Source organism: Crocuta crocuta, unplaced genomic scaffold, assembly GCF_008692635.1.
Source record: "Crocuta crocuta isolate KB4526 unplaced genomic scaffold, BGI_CrCroc_1.0 scaffold296, whole genome shotgun sequence".
Lineage (NCBI taxonomy): Eukaryota > Metazoa > Chordata > Mammalia > Carnivora > Hyaenidae > Crocuta > Crocuta crocuta.
Window position 1 is genome coordinate 1,223,192 of NW_027530504.1, and position 20,124 is coordinate 1,243,315.

The window sequence follows — 20,124 nt, forward strand, 5'->3', positions numbered from 1 at the left end:
GCCGGCCGTTGGAAGAGACAACGTAGTTTATTTAGCTAATCTGTTATTGGTGCCCCTTAGGTGGGAGAGATGCTTTTAAAAGTAGCTCGGCCGAAACCCGTTAGTAATGAGAGAAATGAAGATCAAAGTAACGAGGGGGCATGGTCTCACCGCACTGGGGAGTATGAGAAANTGCTCACACTGGCCCTCAAATACAAGCAGGTGGGCATGTGGCTGCTGCATTATTCTCTGGGGCCCCTGGGGACAGTGCAAGTAGCCGTCGGTAGGGGAGGGGGGGGGAATTGAGCGCTTGCGGCGTGGCCTGGCCTGAGGTGTGCATTTCAGAGACTTAGTAAAACACAAAAGTAAAATATCCCATTAACATATTTCTTAATGTGTTGAAATCACGGCATTTCACGGTGAATGAAGATACTCACCAGGCATCCCGGCGTCCGGACTGAGTCCCCCCTGGGGCAGGGGTATCGAGTGGTGGGGCAGGGATGGAGTGTCAGGAGACCCTGGGCTGCAGGGAACTCAGGAAGCCTGAACATTAGGGAACAAGCTATCGGGACGCGTGGCTGGTCGCCACAGGCTCCCCGGCTGGTTCGTTTGGTGGCTCGCGGGGGTTACCCGGGGCCTGGGTCCCTCCACGCGCCCACTCGCCCCCACCCGTGGATCAGCTGCCGCTGTCTCTGCCTCCTCGTCACCGCGGGCCCGCTGGCACGCAGACTTGAGAACACGTGGCAGAGAAAGCCCTTCCAGAGATTTCCCTGTGGATCCCTGGGCCGGGACTGTGCCACGTGGCTGTTACATTAGCTATGGTACGAGCAGTGGCTCCCCTGACTGTTGGCGCAGGATTTTCCGAAGACCCGGGACGGCCTCCCCATTGCTGCAGACAAGGCCGGGGGCCGGCTGGGGCTTTAGGGTTGGCAGAGAAGTGGGGTGACTCGACCACACCCCAAACCCTCTTTTCTCTCTTGGTGACTCCCAGCTGGGCCCGGTGTGAACGGCTGGAGCCATCTGGGTGCTGGCTGCCTTTAAGGGTCACCGGAGGAGGGGGCAGGACCCCTAAAAGATTTTCTGGGCTTCGGTTCCGGCTGACTGGCCTTCCTCCCGTGGCAGAGCCCCCAGCCCCTCCCCCTCCGAGTCCGCCGGCAAAGCACAGACGGCCTGCGTTTCTGTGCGAGGTTGCCGTCCCACCTCACGGTCACCAGGTTAGTTCAGCTTCGGCGACAGGGACTCCCGCCCGTGTCTGCTCTCACCCCGCCCGTCCACACTGCACCCCGGAGGGCCATTCCCACAGAACCTCCGCCCGAGACCGAGGTGCCGAGGCAGCGACCGACTCCTGGGTGTGGCATTTGAGGTCTTTCGTGATCGGCCTCAGCTCCTTTCCCTGACATCCTCCTGTGCTTCGACCGTCCTGGAAGTGGGGTCACCTCTTGCCCCCGTGCCCACCTCACCCGCCCTGGCCTCTGGGGTTTGCTTGCTCCCCCCATCTTCTGGCGGACATCCGTCCCTGCCCGCCCTGGGATGCTCCGTGCTCCCCGGGCACAGAGCCCCTTCTCCAAGAGAAATCGACATGAAATTGCAATACGAAAAACAATAACAGCGATCTGCCATTAGCACGTTTTTATTTGTAAGTTCCAATTTCAAGTGTTCGCTCATCATAAAGTCGATCAGTGAGGACAGGGGGCTTTCCCGGTGGACACCGGACGGCGGCGAGCTGGCGGCGGCCGTCTCTCGCGGGCCTCAGCATCCAGGTTCCCCCCGCTATGTTCTGCGGCTCAGCGTCCAGGAATCCTGTCCCACAAGAGAAGAGCTGGCAAAGAGTCGAGGTTTCCGGAGTCCTCCACTGAGATACGGGGACAGCCTTCAGCTGAGAGGAAGGAAGGGCGGTAGGAATTCAAAGCTGAGTCTCCGGCAAAATCCGCCAACAGGAGGGCCGAGGCGTCTCGTTTTTAATGACAAATACGAAAGTCAGACTAAAAGCACCCTGGGCTTAAAACAGACGCTGAAGCGAAAGCTTGCGTGTGTGTCTGCACGCCCCGCGGAGGGCCTGGGGCTGGGGCGCTGGGAACCCCTCACACATGTGCACGGCTCCCCTCCAACCTCACGAGTCCCCCCACCCAGGGACTGGTTGTTGTGGGCGCCAGGCTTCGGGAAGCGCGGGTTACAACGGCAGTGCCACTACAAAGAACGGCAGGTGAAGGATGCTTGTTGTTTTGGTATCGAACAGCGACTGTGCGCAGCACTTTCTCACTCAGTCCTCACACCAACCCTAGGAAAGACTTTTTCTTCCCGTTCTTCATTTGGGGAAAATAAGGCTTTGGAAGGGTTATGTTGGCCAGGACCACACAGCTGGCTAAGGAGCAAGGCTGGCGCCAGGGCCGAGATCTTGACCCCAGGGCCTCCAGAGGATGGATGGTGACGCGCCGACAAGGCTCCTTGACGCAGGCAAACGTGGCGGCTTCCGGTGCGTGTGTGGAGCAGGCGCCGTGGTTCTGCTAAGGGGAAGCTGGGGAAGCAGACCTGGGGGGCTCTCTGCGACCATGGCTGCCACGGCCAGCCCAGCCCACTCACAGGAACTGCTCTGCCTTTGCAGCAAGAAAAAGACCCCACAGAGTAGGGAGAAGGATCAGCTCACTGGGACGCACGTGGGAGGTCTCCTTAGAGCCCTCTGCATAAACGCTAGGGAAGGGCACGGGCCTCGCTGCCTGAAAGCACACTTTGCTCACTGCGGGCTCCAAGTAGCACAGTTTTGAGGTGCAAGGGACAGACACGGCCCCTGTCCCCCCGGAGTCTGGCCTGCTGGGGGACAACCTGAAGAAGTTATTGAAGAACTGCTACCGAGATGCACTCTGAATCCACTGTGCTGCCGGGAGTATGGATGGCGAGTAAGACAGATGCATTTCCCATGCGTCGTTTAAATGTCAGCCCTCAAGTACATTCTGGAAGCGCCTGTTTGCTGATTATGCTCAACGTGGGCCGAGGCAGGCAGCTCCATCCCTACCTTCCAGTCTCGGGGGAGACGTTGCAAAGGCTGAGTAAGAGGGCAGGCGGCAGGGAGCCAAGAGCACGTGCTTCCTGCCCCCTCCGCTCCGGAGCCTGGTCTATGGGTGGCCTCCGCCAGGTGCATGCAGCCAGGGCCCATGTCCCGCAGGTCATGTGCGCCTGAGAGCCGGCCAAGGGCAGCTTGGTGAGGCTCGTCCCGGACACTGTGCGCCAGCGTGAGTGGGCCAGGGCGGCAGGGCCCCCCCCCGTCCCTGACGCCGACCTGGCCCAGGGTGGGGCTCCCCTCTGCTCACTGTGGTCGGGCTTCAGGGCCTGGGCTGTTGGAACTTGTGGTCCGTCGCGAGCCCCGTTTTGGGCGATGTTGTCGCGGTAGAAGCGTATCGTACGCAAGAATAGAAAGCCTTCGTAAGACCGAAACCAGAACAGAGCAGAGGGGGACGTCCCCTTTAACACGACAGGGTGCTGAGGCACGTCCCCTGCTCAGAGACCAGGCCCACAGTCCCTGCTCGTCCAGGCGTCGGTCACTCCTCTGCCACCTCCTTCTCCAGCCTCAGCGGCAGGGCCTGTGGCCCCGGCGGCCTGGCCCAGCCCTGGGCCTCTGCTCAGCCGTTGCTGTGAGGGCCCCGTCAGCTGCACCCACGGGCCTGCTGCCTCCTCATCCTCCGAGGCCCTGGTGAAAGGCCTGCTCCTGGGCAGTGCTGTCCTCCCTCCCGGGTCCCTACGGCGCTCACCTGTGTCCTCCGTGCCATCGCCACACGTGGCCTTGGAACGTCTTGTCCATCCGAGCCGACCACCCATCCCTGAGCGAGGACTCTGCTCCCTCCCTATCACAGCACCCAGCACGCACTGCTTGGCACACGGGCCACTATGCATGCAACACACATGTCCAGGGGGACTGGCTGGTGCCCGTGGGCTCTCTCCATTCCTAGCGGCTCCTGCGCACACACAGCAGGAGCCTCCAGCAAACACCGACTTCAGTGCTCACCACCTTCTTGCACCAGATCTGAAGGCGGGGGGATGAGGTCTCGGGGGTTCATCCTGGCCACCAGGCAGACGTCGTAACTGTCGTGCATGAGGACATCAACGGCCACAACATTCCACTGGTTTTCCCATGGGTCTAGCTCCAGTATTTCTTTGGAGATAACCTCATGTCGATCTGAAAGATAGCAAGGTAGGAGGTCGTCTTCATTCTATTAAACAACTTCCTCTAAGAGGCATCAGGCACCAAAACGAGACAACAACGGAATACACATACTTTAAATGGAAGACATGGTGTCCCTGGCATTTAAGAAACGAAAAAAGGCCATGTTAAAACTCACATTCAAAGTTATTTGACATATTAACAGGGTATACCACTATCTACATTTAATAATTTATGAATATTGGGAGCTACAGATGAAACTGTCCTTATTTCTACACCTGGAGGGGAGATACAGCTTGTGACCTTAGATGAGTGGCTGACCTCCCTGAGCTTATGTTTTCCCTAAAGGCAGACGGGGATGCTAACGCTAAGCCAGGGTCCTTGCAGGAAACCTTCCTCCCACCCAACAACCTCTGCTCTCGCCTCCCACTGGCTGAATCCAACCAGAAACCAGAGGAGAAAGGTATCTGTGAATGCACCCAGTATACATCAACTTCATAGGACATAGAGCATGACAGAGAACAGGGCAGGGTGAGTCTGGAGGGGCAGATGGAAGATGTCCAGTTGAGATGACTATTTTATAATTTTATGATGATCAGAGGAGATCATATATGCAAAAGTGCCCAGTCCTGGTGTATTAAAGTCAATTTTTAAAATGTTTTTTAAATTTATTTTTGAGAGAGAGACAGCGTGAGCAGGGGAGGGTTAGAGAAAGAAGGAGACACAGAATCCAAAGCAGCTCCAGGCTCTGAGCTGTCAGCACAGAGCCCGACGCGGGGCTCAAACCCACGGACCGTGAGATCATGACCTGAGCCAAAGTCAGAGGCTTAACCGAGCCATCCAGGCGACGCTAAAGTCAAGTTTTGAAAATGGCCCACGTGTGCCTGTATTTTGTAGTTGTTGGTGCACTGTTCCATATGCACTCATGGGGTCTTGTTAGCCACACTTCCACGTATTTTCTGATTTTTGTGGGCTTGTTCTTCCAGGTACCAAGAGAGCTGTGTTAAAATATCCCACTAAGATTGTGGATTTGTCTGTTTCTCCTTTTAGTTCCGTCAATTTTTAGTATACACATTTTGAGTGTGTTATTAAGTACATATAAATTTAACATTTATAAATTTATTGTTATGAGTGATCTTCTTACTCTAGAATAAGTTCCGTCAGCATTTATTTGACTGATATTATAAATACTAAACAGTCAGATTTCAAGAACCATTCCAATGATCTGTGTCTTTTAACTGGAGCATTTGGTCCATTTATATTTAATGTAATTACTGATCTCTTTTGGTTTAAATCTACCACCTCATTTGTGGATTGTCCTTGTCTCACTTACTCTTTCTTTTCTCTTTTAATGCCATCCTTTGGATTGGCTGAGTATTTTTTATTATTCCATTTCCTTCCCTCTACTGATTTAGAATTTATAAAGCCTGTTTCTACTTTTATTTTGTTTATCCTAGAAAGTAAAAGATGTATATTCAACTTTTCAAGACCTAAAGACAATCAATGCTTGACCTTCTTCTTGAAGGATTTTAGAATAATTTAATTATATTTGCTGCCCTCCCAATTTATTAGCTACTGTGAGTGTGCATTTAAATTCTATATATCTTTTAACTGTGAAGGACATTACCGTTATTGTTTTATACAGTAACTGCTCATTTAGAATTAATCCACGTCTTTACACTTTCATTGCTCTTCATTATTTTTTGCATGTTAGACTTTTCATTAATGATAATTTTCCTGAAGTATATACTTTAGAGGAGGTCAGCTTTTGTTTCCCTGAAAATGTCTTTATTCACCTGCATTTCCTGCAAGACTCTTCACTCCCCAAACACCAAAAAAACAGTGAGAGCTGATACTCACTGGATCCATGCTGTGTACTGTACTTACTGTGTGCTGGCGGCAACGAGGCACTATGTTGTATCATCCTCATCGTAAGCCTATGAGCCAGTACTGTTGTTATTTCAGTTTCACAGATTAAGAAGAACTTAGAGCAATTAAATGCTGAGGCTACAGGCATACAGTTAGAAGTGGCAGACCCAGAATATGCACCCAGATATGCGGTTCTCAAAACCTGAGCTTGTAGCTACTAAGCTCTATTGAATGAAGGGGGACATGATGGTATCACTGCATTTTCCACAGTAAATGGATAAGGCCAATGAGTGGGACCTAAAGCGTATACAAACTTGGTGATCCTCTTTAAGGAAAATATTACAAAATTACAAACACAAAATTAGGTATGAAGGTGAATGTTTTTTCCAGCTTTACTGAGGCTAATTGACAAAAATATGTTTAAGGTATACATTGTGAGATGAATACCACAATCAATTAACACATCCATCACCCCACACACCCCACATAGGTACCTCTGTGTGTGCGTGCGTGTGTAGTGAGAACTCTAAAGCACATTTCAAGTATACAGTACAGTATTGCTAACTACAGTCACCATGCTGTACGATAGATTCTCAGAATTTACTCATCTTATAACCGAAAGCCTTTGACCCACACCCTCAGTCTCCCTACCCCAAGTTCCTGGCAACCACCATTCCACACTCTGCATCTGTGAACATCACTATTTTAGATTCCGCATATAAGTGAGATGGCATAGTATTTTTTTGTGTGTGTGTCTGTCCAGATTATTTCATTTAGCACATTGTCTTCCTGGTTCATCCTTGTTGCAGCAAATGGCAGGATTTCCTTCTTTTTCATGGTTGAATAACATTCTACTGTGTATGTGTGTTATGTGTGTGTGTATCACATTTTCTTTATACCAACTCTGTCCAGTAGAACTTACTATGATGAAGGAAATGTTCTATAATCCATGGTGTCTAATACAGTGACCTTTATTTTTTTTATTTAAAAAAAATTTTTTTTTAATGTTTTATTTATATCTAGGAGAGAGAGACAGCGTGAGCAGGGGAGGGTCAGAGAGAGAGGGAGTCACAGACTCTGAAATAGGCTCCAGGCTCTGAGCTGGCTGTCAGCACAGAGCCCGACGCGGGGCTCGAACCCACGAACCGCGAGATCATGACCTAAGCGAAAGTCGGACGCTCAACCGACTAAGCCACCCAGGCGCCCCATACAGTGACCTTTAGACACGTGGTATTGAATAATTTGAAATATAGCTAGTGGGAATGAGGAACTGATTTTGAATTCTTATTTAATTGTACTTAGCTTAAATTAACACAAAGCTCTAAATCTCTTTTTGCTTTGGTTTTCCTTACTTTTAAAAAATATATATATCTGATCTGTCAATTTCTGAGAATGGTATCATAAAGTCCATGCAAATTTTGTGGATTTCTCCATTTGTCTTATGATTTGTATACGTTTCTGTTTTGTGTATTTCAAAGATGTTAAATACAAAAGGTTCAGGCTCCTCATTTCAGGTTCTGGGTAGCAACAGCAGAAACCAAACTGGGCTGGCTTTTGCAAAATGGGGATTCACTGGAAGGAAGGCAGCTCAACAGATTGAGGAGCTGTGGAGGCGTGGCGGGAGGCCCTGTCGGGGCAGAGCACTACCACTGCCCCTTCACACGGCTGGCCGCCGTGGCTGTGGGCATGGCTGCTGGAAATGCTCAGTGGCTAAAACACGACAGGTGTCCTATCTGTCCAGAATGTTCCATCTTCTTGCTTGTTACTCCTACTGAGATGAAACGGCCTTTTCCACCTTACTTACTGCCATTGTCGTGGAATGGTCTTTTACCATGGCCACATCGGGCTTACTGTTTCTTGGTTTGCTTTGTTTTAACTGGGTGAAGACTTCTGGCGTTCTTCTTCAACTTAATGCAGACTGGGGCCTTTTATTATGTCGAAGTAGGTAGTTTTCTTCACTAATTTTGCTTCCTTCTGCTCATTTCAGTGTTTACTGGGGAGCCATTTTTTAAAAAACCATGTATGCCTATAACAGCTTTTCTAGAAATCTCTTTATTTGTGAAGGATGAAGATTACTGCATCAGCGGCAAGGAAGTGAAGAAGACAGCCAGTGAGCTCTCTTGAGTATGAAAGCTCTGAACTAGTGTTCTAGAACACAGGCATGCTCGTGGGGGCGGGAACCCTCAGGAGGAGCACAGACACCCGCCACAGCTGCCCCCCAGACGCGCACATCCTGGTGGGGCCATGCTGGATGCTGTCCTAAATTTCTACCAACGGAGCTCGGAAAGCGAGCAATCAGGGGTTGGCATTTGTGCTTACCTATTCGCGCGAGTTTGGGTTCTGGAAATGTCATCACACTAACAAGGAGGCAGCAACTGAGGTTCAACTCAGTGCTGGCCCTTTTCAGTTCAGCTAATTTTCCAAAAATAGACACACTTAATTATTAAAGGAGGCAATAAACTCTCCCTGCATCCTGACACCTCCATGAGTTTGAAACATTATTTTACATGAAGAAAATAGAAGATTCACATATTTTGTCATTATGGAAGCACCACTGGGGACAGTTCCCTCTTCTCTACGTGAGGCTATGGGGAGAAGTTTCTTGCATGTTGACAAGATGTGTACGTTCTACGCAGTGGCTTCCTCTTCCCTGGAGGGCGCTGCACATCCGATAGGGCGTACTTTCCTTTCTGCTCGGCCTCTCGTGAGATCAGAGACAAATGAGTCCAGACGTAGCCAGGGCAGAACTTCGGGCACCTTTAGGTACTGACTTCAGCACGTCTTGCTTGATTGTCTTTCTCTCTCTTTATTGTGCGTCCATTCAATTTCCTGATTTATTTTAATTTCTATCTTAGTGCGTTGTATGCATCTTAGAAGCCTCCTCCAATTCTGTTTCATTTTGAACGAAGGGGTGTGTGAATAAATGATAAATCAGAAAATGAGTAATGGACCCCAGGCTAACTTGGCTTGTCCTCGGCTGAGGGGTGTTACCTAGCCTCCCTTCACATCAGTGAAACGGGCCATTTAACTGCCCCTGACTCAGGCAGAAAGAAGAGAGTCATGAACGTCACAAATAGGCATGACCAGCAGGCTTCCGCTAGCAGAGGAGGCCAAGAGTCCATTCAAACGGGCAGAACAGAAACAAAGGAACGGCTGAGGGTATGTAGTTGCCTGTCTGCAAAGGACATAGCCCTCTAGAGCTATCAGTGTAATTATAAAATCACGTTGCATAGTCACGTTCTTTCTCTGTGTATAAATTCAATTAGTCAATCAAAGATTTTATATTTTCCACCAGGTTGAAGGAATGGATATGTAAAACCCCTCTGATCAAGGGATAACTGGCATTCTATGTAATGGTTTGTAAATGAACTCCTACGAAGTACTCTGGGTTTATGTATAAGAAATATAGAATTCATTTTATGGCTAAAGTTACATGGAGGAGTTAAAATAGGAAATGATTCTTTCAGGGACGCCTGGGGGGGCTCAGTCGGTTAAGTGTCCGACTTCAGCTCAGGGCACGATCTCACGGTTCGTGGGTTCGAGCCCTGTGTCGGGCTCTGTGCTGACAGCCAGCTCAGAGCCTGGAGCCTGTTTCAGTCTGTGACTCCCTCTCTCTCTGACCCTCCCCTGCTCATGCTGTCTCTCTCTCTCTCCTAGAAATAAATAAAACATTTAAAACCTTAAAAAAAAATGAGCCCAACGCGGGGCTCGAACCCACGAACCGCGAGATCATGACCTAAGCGAAAGTCAGACGCTTAACCGACTAAGCCACCCAGGTGCCCCCCCAAAACAATTTTTTTAAAGGAAATGATTCTTTCAAGAAAAGTTTTTGAGTTTCATTTTCTCAAGAGGAAGATACTTTTAAAAAAATGAGATTACACTTTCTTTAAGCACAAGTGGAAGGTTTATGAGATAAAATTATCTGATAAAGACCATTATATTTAATATAAGTATTGGTATGTTTAGATTTAGGTCTCTATTTTATTATTCCTTTTATTTTTGTGCCTTGATTTCCACTTTCCTTCTTTTTTAATTCTTTGAACGTTTTTAATACCCATTTTAATTTATCTTGAGTTTTTAGACACACCTTTTTAAATAGCTTTTTGAGTAGTTGTCCTAAGGATTGCAATATATATACTTAACTTTTAATAGATTAATTAACGTATTATCATTTCAAAGGGAATACAGGAAACTTACCACCATGCAGTTCCTCTCCCCACCCGTGGGGAGATGATCGTCTCTGTATAACATTAACATACATTGAAAACACTATCAGACACATCTCCAGAGGCAAGGGAAACAAAAGCAAAAAATAAACTATTAGGACTACATCAAAACAAAAAGCTTCTGTTCAGTGAAGGAAACAATCAACAAAACTAAAAGGCAACCTGTGGAATGGGAGACGATATTTGCAAATGACATATCCAATAAAGGGTTAGTATCCAAAACATATAAAGAACTTCTAAAACTCAACACCCAAAAAACAAACAATCCAACTAAAAAATGAGCAGAAGACATGAACAGACATGTCTCCAAAGAAGACATCTAGACGGCCAACAGACACAGGAAAAAATGCTCATCATCGCTTATCAGGGAATGCAAGTCAAAACTACAGTGGGATGCCTATCATCTCACACCCGCCAGAATGGCTAAAATCAAACACACAGGAACCAATATGTGTTGGCTGTGACGTGGAGAAAAAGGAACGCTCACGCACTGCTAGTGGGAGTGCAAAGCGGGGCCGCTGCTGTGGAAAACAGTATGGTGGCTCTTCAAAGTGTTAAAAATCTAACTGCCTTGGGGGTGCTTGGGTGGCTCAGTCGGTTGGGTGTCTGACTCCAGTCATGATCTCGCGGTTTGTGAGTCTGAGCCCTGCATTGGCTGTTAGCTGCTGTTAGCTCAGAGCCTGGAGCCTGCTTCAGATTCTTTGTCTCCCTCTCTTGTCTCTCCCCTTTCTCTGTCTCTCTGTGTCTCTCAAAACTAAACATTAAAAATTTTTTTTAAAATAGAACTACCTTATGATCCAGCAACCACACTACTGGGTATTTGCCCCCAAAATACAAGAGCACTAAGTCAAAGGGATACATGAGCCCTTATGTTTATAGCAGCATTATTTACAATAGCCAAGATATGGAAGCAGCCCAAGTGTCCATCAATTGATGAATGGATATTATTATATATATAACATTTCTTTGTGTGTATACACAAAGAATATTATTCAGCCATAAAAAACAATGAAATCTTGCCATTTGCAATAACATGGATGGAGCTAGAAAGTCTCATGCTAAGGGAAATAAGTCAATCAGAGAAAGACAAATACCATATGATTTTGTTCATATGTGGAATTGAAGAAATGTATATATGTATAGTTAATATACGAATTTATAAATTTAAAATTTATATATAAATTTATAATTTATATATAAAAAATATATATTTCTCCCTTTGTGTGTGTGTGTGTGTATATATATATATATATATATAGAGAGAGAGAGAGAGAGAGAGAGAGAGAGAGAGAGAAATGAAGAACCAGTCTCTTAACTATAGAGAACAAACTGATGGGTACCAGAGGGGAGGTGGGTGGGGGGATGGGTTAAATGGTTGATGGGGATTCAGGAGTGTGCTTGTGATGAGCATCGAGTGATGTATAGAATTGTTGGATCACTATATTGTACACTCGAAAGTAATATAACACTATGTTGACTAACTGGAATTAAAATAAAAACCTTTAAAAAAAGAAAACGCTGTCAGACAATGTTAAAATTTTTGCTGCCAACTGTCAAGCATATTCTAAAGACCTGAAGGGGAGAAAAGAAGTCTATTATATTTATCCAGGTATTTACCATTTCTGTTTCTCTTCCTTGATTCCTGAAGTTCCAACTTTGTATCATGTGCCTTTGATTTGAGGCACTTTCTTTTTTATTGACTGTTGGCAATAAATTCTTAGTTCTTCTCCATCAGAGAATGTCTTACCTTAGTTTTGTCCTCATTCCTGAAGAATATTTTTGCTGCATATACAATTCCAGGTGATTCTTTTTTTTTTTTTTTCCAGAGCTTAAAAATTTTGTTCTGCTGCCTTCTGACTGGGTTGAGAAATTCACACCCATTCTAATACTTTCCCCTCATATGTTACCTTTTGTTCTTCTCTAGCTTCTTCAAGATCTTTTCTCTATCTTTAGGTTTTGCAAATTTGGTTATGATGTATCTGGATGTGAGATTTTTCATGTTTATCTTGTTTTCAGTTTGCTGAGTTGGCCAAATTTGTCAAGTTTTCAGCCATTATTCCTTTAAATATTTTTTCTTCACCCATCCTTTCCTTCTGGGATCATGACATGAGTGTTAGATCTTTTAATATTGTCTCATGGGTCCCCAGAGCTCTAGTCACTTTTCTTATTCAAGTTTTTCTCTTTGTTACTCCGATTGGGTAAGTTTTATTTACTACCTTCAAATGCACTCACTTCTCACTTTTTCCTTTCATTTCCCTTGTGCTACTGAGCCCATTCAGTAATCTTGCTATTTTATTTTTCAGTCCTAAAATTTCCATTTGGTTCTTTTTTAAAAAATAACTTCTAAGGGTGCCTGGGTGGCTCAGTCAGTTAAGCTTCCGACTTCAGCTCAGGTCATGATCTCACAGTTTGTGGGTTCGAGCCCTGTGTCAGGCTCTGTGCTGACAGCTCAGAGCCCGGAACCTGCTTCTGATTCTGTGTTTCCCTCTCTCTCTATCCCTCCCCTGTTCATGCTCTGTCTCCCTCTGTCTCTCAAAAAATAAATAAACATTAAAATTATGAAAAAAAAATAGCTTCTATTTCCTTACTGAGACTTTCTATCTTTACAAACCTTTCAAAAGTAGTCATTCTTACTTCTTGGAGTCCCATTATAATAACTGCTTTAAAGCATCTGCCTGGTTACTTCAAAATCTTGGGGCGCCTGGGTGGCTCAGTTGGTTAAGCATCTGACCTTGGATTTGGCTCAGGTCATGATCTCACAGTTTGTGGGCCCACAACTGGGCTCTTTGCTGACAGCATGGAGTCTGCTTGGGATTCTCTCTCTCTCCCTCCCTCTCTCAATAAATAAATAAGCTCAGAAAAATATTTCAAAAAAATATTGGAGAGAATGGAAAATGAAGAAGAGCCCCCCCCCCTTCTCTAACCCATAGGGTCCTCTTTCTTGTTCCTTGAAACAGAAATAAACGGCTTCTCTTAGAGCTCTTTCTGTCCACAGTTCGTGCCAAGTTCCAGGTTTCAGGTTGCTTTTGAGTCTTAACCAGTGGGTACCAAGAGAAACCAATGGGGAACTTATTAATTTGGTGGTATTGCAAGTTCTGGTTTACTTCCCCAGTCTGATCATGACCATTTAGTTTCAAGAGTTCTCAGGTCGCAGCTCCATGCATTCTGCCCAGGGGTATTGCTCACATTCAGCGGGGGAGACCGGGTGAAAGGCGCTCACTCCACCTTGACTGGACCCCAGTTTACAATCTTGTGAAAATCAGGGAGGTGGCCCTAGCTTTTGGTCCAAAGAGATGTTGGGGAGCTGCCTTAGCAAAGAATAAAGAACAGAGTTTCTATGATATATACACAATAGAACACTATCCAGTGAAAAATGAGCAAGGACGATCTCTACTACCTGATATGGAATGATTTCAGGGAGATGCTGTTAAGTGAAAAAATATAAATGCGTGGTTTTAAAGCATCTCCTCAGACATTGCCTATTAGTTGCGAGGGAAAAATAGGAATTATACGGAGGAGAAATGAGACAATATCTTGAACAAGTGAATAAAAGTTACATTGCCACGGAGGGGTAATGAAGTTGATTTGCCTCTAGATGTCGTGCACTGAGAAAGACATAGCAGGTATGCAATATTCTAGCCAGAAATGCATAACCTGAGTTTGAGCACCAACGAAACATCTGCTGGTTCTCAGAAGAAGAATGTTTTATTTAAAAAGGGGGAAGATTGCATCATTTTAAAACACCAATGTTGTAAGAGGCAAAAAATGTATGTGGAAGCATTTCAGATTTAAGGAAACTGAAGAGACACACAAGCAAAATGCAATACCTGCTTATAGATGAGCGTTGAGAGGAAAAAATGCTGCGAAGGACATTATTATGTCAATTGATAAAAATTAGAATACTAAGAAGAGAGTAAATAAGAGGGTAGAATCAACGTTAAAATCCCTAAAATTGTTAGTTGTACTGTGGTTGTGTAAGAGACTGTTCTTATTCCACACACTCCAGTATTTAGGGCTAAAGGGCATGATGTATGCAACTTACTTGCATGTGATTAGAACAAAGCTATGTATCTGTCTGCATGTGTGGATATATACATACCTATGGCCAGATGGATTCAATGACTAACCAAATGCTAAATAAAGCAAAAGGGGCAATGTGTTAGTGACAGGTGAATCTGTGTACTCAGTATGCTATTTTTATTTTTGCAACTTTTCCGTAAGTTTGAAGTTATATCCGAGGGAGTTTTAAAAAGAACAGAGTTCCCGTCTTTGGAAAAATGTCTATTCATGTCTTCTGCCCATTTATTAACTGGATTATTTGTTTTTTGGGTATTGGGTTTGACAAGTTCTTTATAGGTTTTGGATACTAATCCTTTATCAGATATGTACAATTTAAGAAACAAAACAGATGAACGTATGGGAAGGGAAAAAGAAAAGAGAGAGGGAAACAAACCATAAGAGATTCTTTTTTTTTTTTAAATAAAGTTTATCGTCAAGTTGGTTTCCAACAACACCCAGTGCTCATCCCACCAAGTGCCCTCCTCCATGCCCATCCCACCCCCTCCCCCCCAACACCCATCAGTCCTCAGTTCTTAACTATAGAGAACAAACTGAGGGTTGATGGAGGGAGGTGGGCGGGGGATGGGCTAAATGGGCGCTGGGCAATTGTTGGGGTAAGCACTGGGTGTTATATGTAAGTGGTGAATCACTAAATTCTTCTCCTGAAACCAATATTTTTAAAAAAATTTTTTTATAGTTTATTTATTTTTGAGACAGAGAGAGACAGAGCATGAGTGGGGGAGGGGTACAGAGAGAGGGAGACACAGAATCTGAAACAGGCTCCAGGTTCTGAGCTAGCTGTCAGCACAGAGCCCGACGCGGGGCTTGAACCCATGAACCGTGAGATCTGACCTGAGCCAAAGTTGGACGCTTAACCGACTGAGCCACCCAGGCGCCCCTCCTGAAACCAATATTACACTGTATGTTAACTAACTTGAATTTAACTAAAAGTTTGGGAAAAAAAGAGTTCCCTAAATTATGTTCTGTCATAATAATTGTGAGATTTATGTTGCAGATGGCAGTAACCGATCCTGGGCCTTTTCTGCTGTCTGCATTCCAGCTGATAGCAGACTTCCCCAGCCTTTCCCAGCTTGCTGGGGATTTGAGAGAGAATTGTCTGTCATGCCTACAAATCAATGTCAATCTTCCGAGTTTGCAAAAGCTTATAAAACATATATAGATCTGTATGCCAGCTCAGCACAGAGCCTAGAGGCTGCATTCCTATTCCTGGACGCGTTCTAGAAAAAAGAAAGCAAACCCAGTGATTACATGGTAAGAGGAAGCTGGTGCAAGATGAAAACACTGACAGTTGGCTAAAACCACCAGAAGCTGAATCTGCTCAGATACATCTTTTTAGTTGAAAGTAATAAGCCCTCTTTGTTTCAAGGTTGGTGGTTAGGATGGTGTAGAAGACTCCGTCAGTGATATCACTGACATATCAGCTGTCAGCCACACCCCTTCTGTGATCATTGTTCCAGAATATGCTGATGACATCCATCTGCTACTCTTTGCCTCAGGATCTTCTCTCAGCTCAAGTGGGGCAAGTTGGGAGTGCCAAGAAGCCAATCTGAGGACAAATACCTCAGATTCCACACCCTCTGGTAGGGAACAGCCCAGAGGCTGTTCCACACTGTCTCTGAGTTTTCGACTGGGATTGAATGCCAGTGGCCCAAGGCAGTAACCTGTCAGTTAATTCTCCCTTGTGGCCTCCTGCTTTCCCATCTTTCTCCTCTCTTAATGCCTCCCAGAACTATGTACACTCAAGTCCTGTCTCAGCATCTATTTTTGGAGGAGCTCAACCTAAGGCAGATGATTACTTTTATTTATTGGAAACTTACTTGGAAAATGAAGCCAAATGGTGTGGAAGGAAAAGCTGGTGTGGAACAGGGAGTCAGGACAGAAGCTGACGGGGTGCGGCCCCAGGATTTCAGGATGGCACGTCAGCCTCTCACTCGCTAGTCCCAGGAGGCCCCACCAGTTGGAGGGTATTACCTTTCTGGTGGCCTGCACACGAACTGAGGCCCGTTCCACTGCTCTGGCACCGAGAGAAGAGTGCTGGATGACTGGAGAGGCAGAGTAGGGTGAAATTGATGGCTGTTGTGCCATCTTGCCCTGTATCATGGAAGGTCTCTGGGAAGGGCACAAGTGGAAGAGAAAGAAAATAAGTCAGGACAGAGCCTGAGTCATTCACCTGGCTTGATTTCATCAGGCAGGCAGTTTATTATCTCATAACTCTAGGAGGAGAAGAAGGATTCTGGCAGAAGACATGAAACCTTCTTAGTCAGAGACCAAGGACTCCGTCAGTCATGGCACACTTCCGTCAACAAGCAAACCGAAATACACCTAGGATCTAGCTTCCTTTATTTGGATTCTTTTTGTTTTTAATTAAAAATTTTTATTTTATTAATTTTTTTTCTTCCTCCAAAATGACATGACACAGGAATTCACACCAAAAGAACAAGAAGAAATGACAGCCAGGGATTTAATCAACACAGATATATGTAAGATGTCTGAACTAGAATTTAAACCACGATTATAAAAATACTAGCTGAGGTTGAAAACACCATAGAAGACAAAAGAGAATCCCTTTCTGCAGAGATAAAAGAACTAAAATCTAGTCTGGCCAAAATTAAAAATGCTATAACCAAGATGCAATCTCAAATGGCTGCCGTAACAGCAAGAATGGATGGAGCAGAGCAGTGAGTCAGTGATACAGAAGATAAAATTATGGAAAATAATGACGCAGAAAAAAGAGGGAAACAAAGGCAAAAGATCATGATACAAGACTTGAGAACTCAGCAACTTAAAGAGGGTAACATTTATATCATAGGAGTCCTAGAAGATGAAGAGAGAGAAAAGGGGGCAAAAGGTTAATGTGAGCAAATTAGAGCTGAAAACTTCCCTAATCCGGGGAAGGGCACAGACATCAAAATCCAAGAAGCACAGAGAACTCCCATTAGATTCAAGATTCAGGCAGACTTGGGATGAGAGGCAATAGAAGGAGGCACTTGTGTGCTTCTCTCAATAGGAGCTTCAGAAACCATCATTTTTCCTTCTTTGCCTTGGAGACCAGGAAGCTGGGCTACATTCTGGAAATTTTTTCATAACTTCGGTTTTCTGATAAAATTACCCCTTCTACTTATTACTAAGCATGTTTTTAGTTTCATCGCACCTACGCTTATTCTTTAAATTGTCTCCATTCTTTTTGGAAATACAAATGGCATATATGACATACACAGTATGAATATGCGGTATATATTCAGTACAACTTCTCCAGGGGGGACTGAAATAGCAATAGTAAAACAGACAAATTGAATCACACTGTATCTCTGTGGTTGATAGTCCTGGGATAAAACAGAGGTTGATCCTGTAGTTGCCACCAAAGCTGTTCGTTCCTTTCTCAACTTTTTATTTTGAGAAATTTGAAACAGTTGGAAGAAGAGTACAATGAATACCTGCAGACTTTACGTTAGGATTCAATAATAGTTAACATTATTTCCATATGTTTACTGCCTTCCTCATGTGTACACATGAACACGCACTTTCTTTTTCTGAAAGTCTTAAAAATTAGTTGCGGACATGACACTTCACCCCTAAATACTCAGCGGGCTTCTTCTAAGAATAAAGATATTTCTTTGCATGATTACAATACCATTACCATACCTACGAGAAAACATCAATTCTATCATGTTAAATAATACCCTGTTCTGATATTCCCCAGTTGTCCCCAAAATGTCTTCACTGTCGTTCTCTTTGATCAGAATCCAATAAATGCTCACACTTTATATTTGGTTTTTATGTCCCTCTGAACTCTCTTCATTTAGGATAGCACCATCTTTTTTTCCCCAACACATTAACTTTTTTGAGTATCTGGGCCAGTTTCCTTGTTGAAGGTCTACATTCTGAATTTGTCTGTTTCCTCATAGGGTCATTTAACGGGTCCCTCTCCCTTGTATGCCCTATAGACTGGAGGTTTAGAGGCTTGATTAGACAGGAGTTAATCACTGTGGTGGTAGTAGGTGGGGAAGAATCCTTCCTACTGTATTACACAGAAGGAAAATACACTTATTCTGGAGCAACCTGGGTTTGACTTGCATGGGTCCCTGCTTGTATGCAGACTTGTTTCAGTAAGTATAGCAAGTACTGAAAATGTATCTTCTCCTTCTTATGATTTTCTTAACATTTTCTTTCCTGTAGCACACTTTAATACAATTATTTTAGCATATAATACATATATGTTAGAAAATAGAAAATATGAGTTAATTGGCTGTTTATGTTATCAGTAAGGCTTCTGGTCAAGAGTGGGCTATTAAGTTTTTGGAGAGTCAGAAGTTATATGGGGATTTTTAATGGCATGGGGGTCAGCACCTTAACCCTGCATTAAGGGTCAACTTACTATAAAATTGTCCAATTTTTTAATTTTTTAAAAAAATTTTTGATGGAGAGACAGAGTGTGAGCAGGGGAGGGTCAGAGAGAGAGGGAGACATAGAATCCGAAGCAGGCTCCAGGCTCTGAGCTGTCAGCACAGAGCCTGACGCGGGGCTTGAACTCAGCGAGTCATGAGATCATGACCTGAGCCCAAATTAGATGCTTAACCGACTGAGCCACCCAGGCGGCCCCCAAATTTATCCTATTTTTAATGACGATTATTTGGTTACAATGGTGGCCATCCAATTTCAGCACTGTAAAAGTATGTATTTTTCCTCGTTGTAATTAGTATTAATCAGTGTTGTGCTTAGTACTGGGTAATGCTTTGGTGCCACGTGCATATGCTGTTTTTCATCACCTTTCAATCGATGCTGTTGCACCCACTGATGATTTGCCGGAACCAATGATCTTATTGGGGGTTGCAACATGATCATTCTATGTATTCTTCTGTCATTCCTTCTACGTTTCTTATTTATTCAATCAATTATAGTCAATTATGATTTTTGATGTTTAAGTTATGTCAAATTTGGCCGTGGACTGCCCTTTTGTGCCGGCTTCTCTGTCTTTTGATGGGACTCCCTTAAGTCGTTGACAGCTCACTGGCTTCCTGGTATAATGGAATATCCTCAGCTCAGCTCACAGGTTTAGTGCCCACGTCTGGAATCAGCTATTTCTGCAAGGGGCACAGCTACATTCCAAGCCTCCGGCTGGAAGCATGGTTCTGATGTGGCAACTTCCTAGTTGGCCCTCGCTTACTCCTTCAGGGGTAGCCATTCAATAAAGTTTTGTTGAATGAATGAACAATGGACACCGGCCAGGCTGGTGGTTCTCAAGGCAGACTGCGTATTAGAGCAATCGGGAGAGCTTTTAAAAAATAGTGATGTCCGGGCCCCATCCCCAAATATTCTGACTGGACGTGTCTGGCATGGAGAGACAATTTAGTCTCCTGGTTAAAAAAATGCAACACAGGGGCGCCTGGGAGGCTCAGTCGGTTAAGCGTCCAGCTTTGGCTCAGGTCATGATCACACGGTCCATGGGTTCGAGCCCCGCGTCTGTGCATTTGAGCAGGTGGAGGCTGCTTCAGATTCTGTCTCCCTCTCTCTCTGACCCTCCCCTGCTCACACTGTCTCTCTCTCTCTCAAAAATAAATAAAATATTTAAAAAAATACAATACAAACTCTGGGGCCAGACTCTCCGAGTTTGGAATCCTGGAATCACCGTGTCCCCTCTTCGGGACCTCTTTCGGTGGCTTGTTTCCCCAGTCGTCTGTAAGGGTAATGTCAATGCCTACCTTGCAGGCCGGTAGTGAGGACTGTGTGAACCAACATACGCCAGGGGCTCAGAACAGCTCCTCACAAAGGCAACACCAGGTGACAGAGAGCCCGTCTTATTCTGCATTTGTTAAGCGA

General features: G+C 45.0%; 1 protein-coding gene across 1 annotated transcript in view; it reads right to left on the reverse strand.

Moving 5' to 3' along the window:
* Nucleotides 1–1,593: 1,593 nt before the first annotated feature.
* The window catches only part of KBTBD12 (kelch repeat and BTB domain containing 12), a 53,020-nt gene continuing 34,489 nt past the window's right edge, over nucleotides 1,594–20,124 (reverse strand). The window contains exon 5 of the mRNA XM_077766861.1: nucleotides 1,594–4,147. Coding sequence (XP_077622987.1) covers nucleotides 3,966–4,147 — 182 coding nt within the window. The 3' untranslated portion in view covers nucleotides 1,594–3,965. The remainder of the gene's footprint in view (nucleotides 4,148–20,124) is intronic.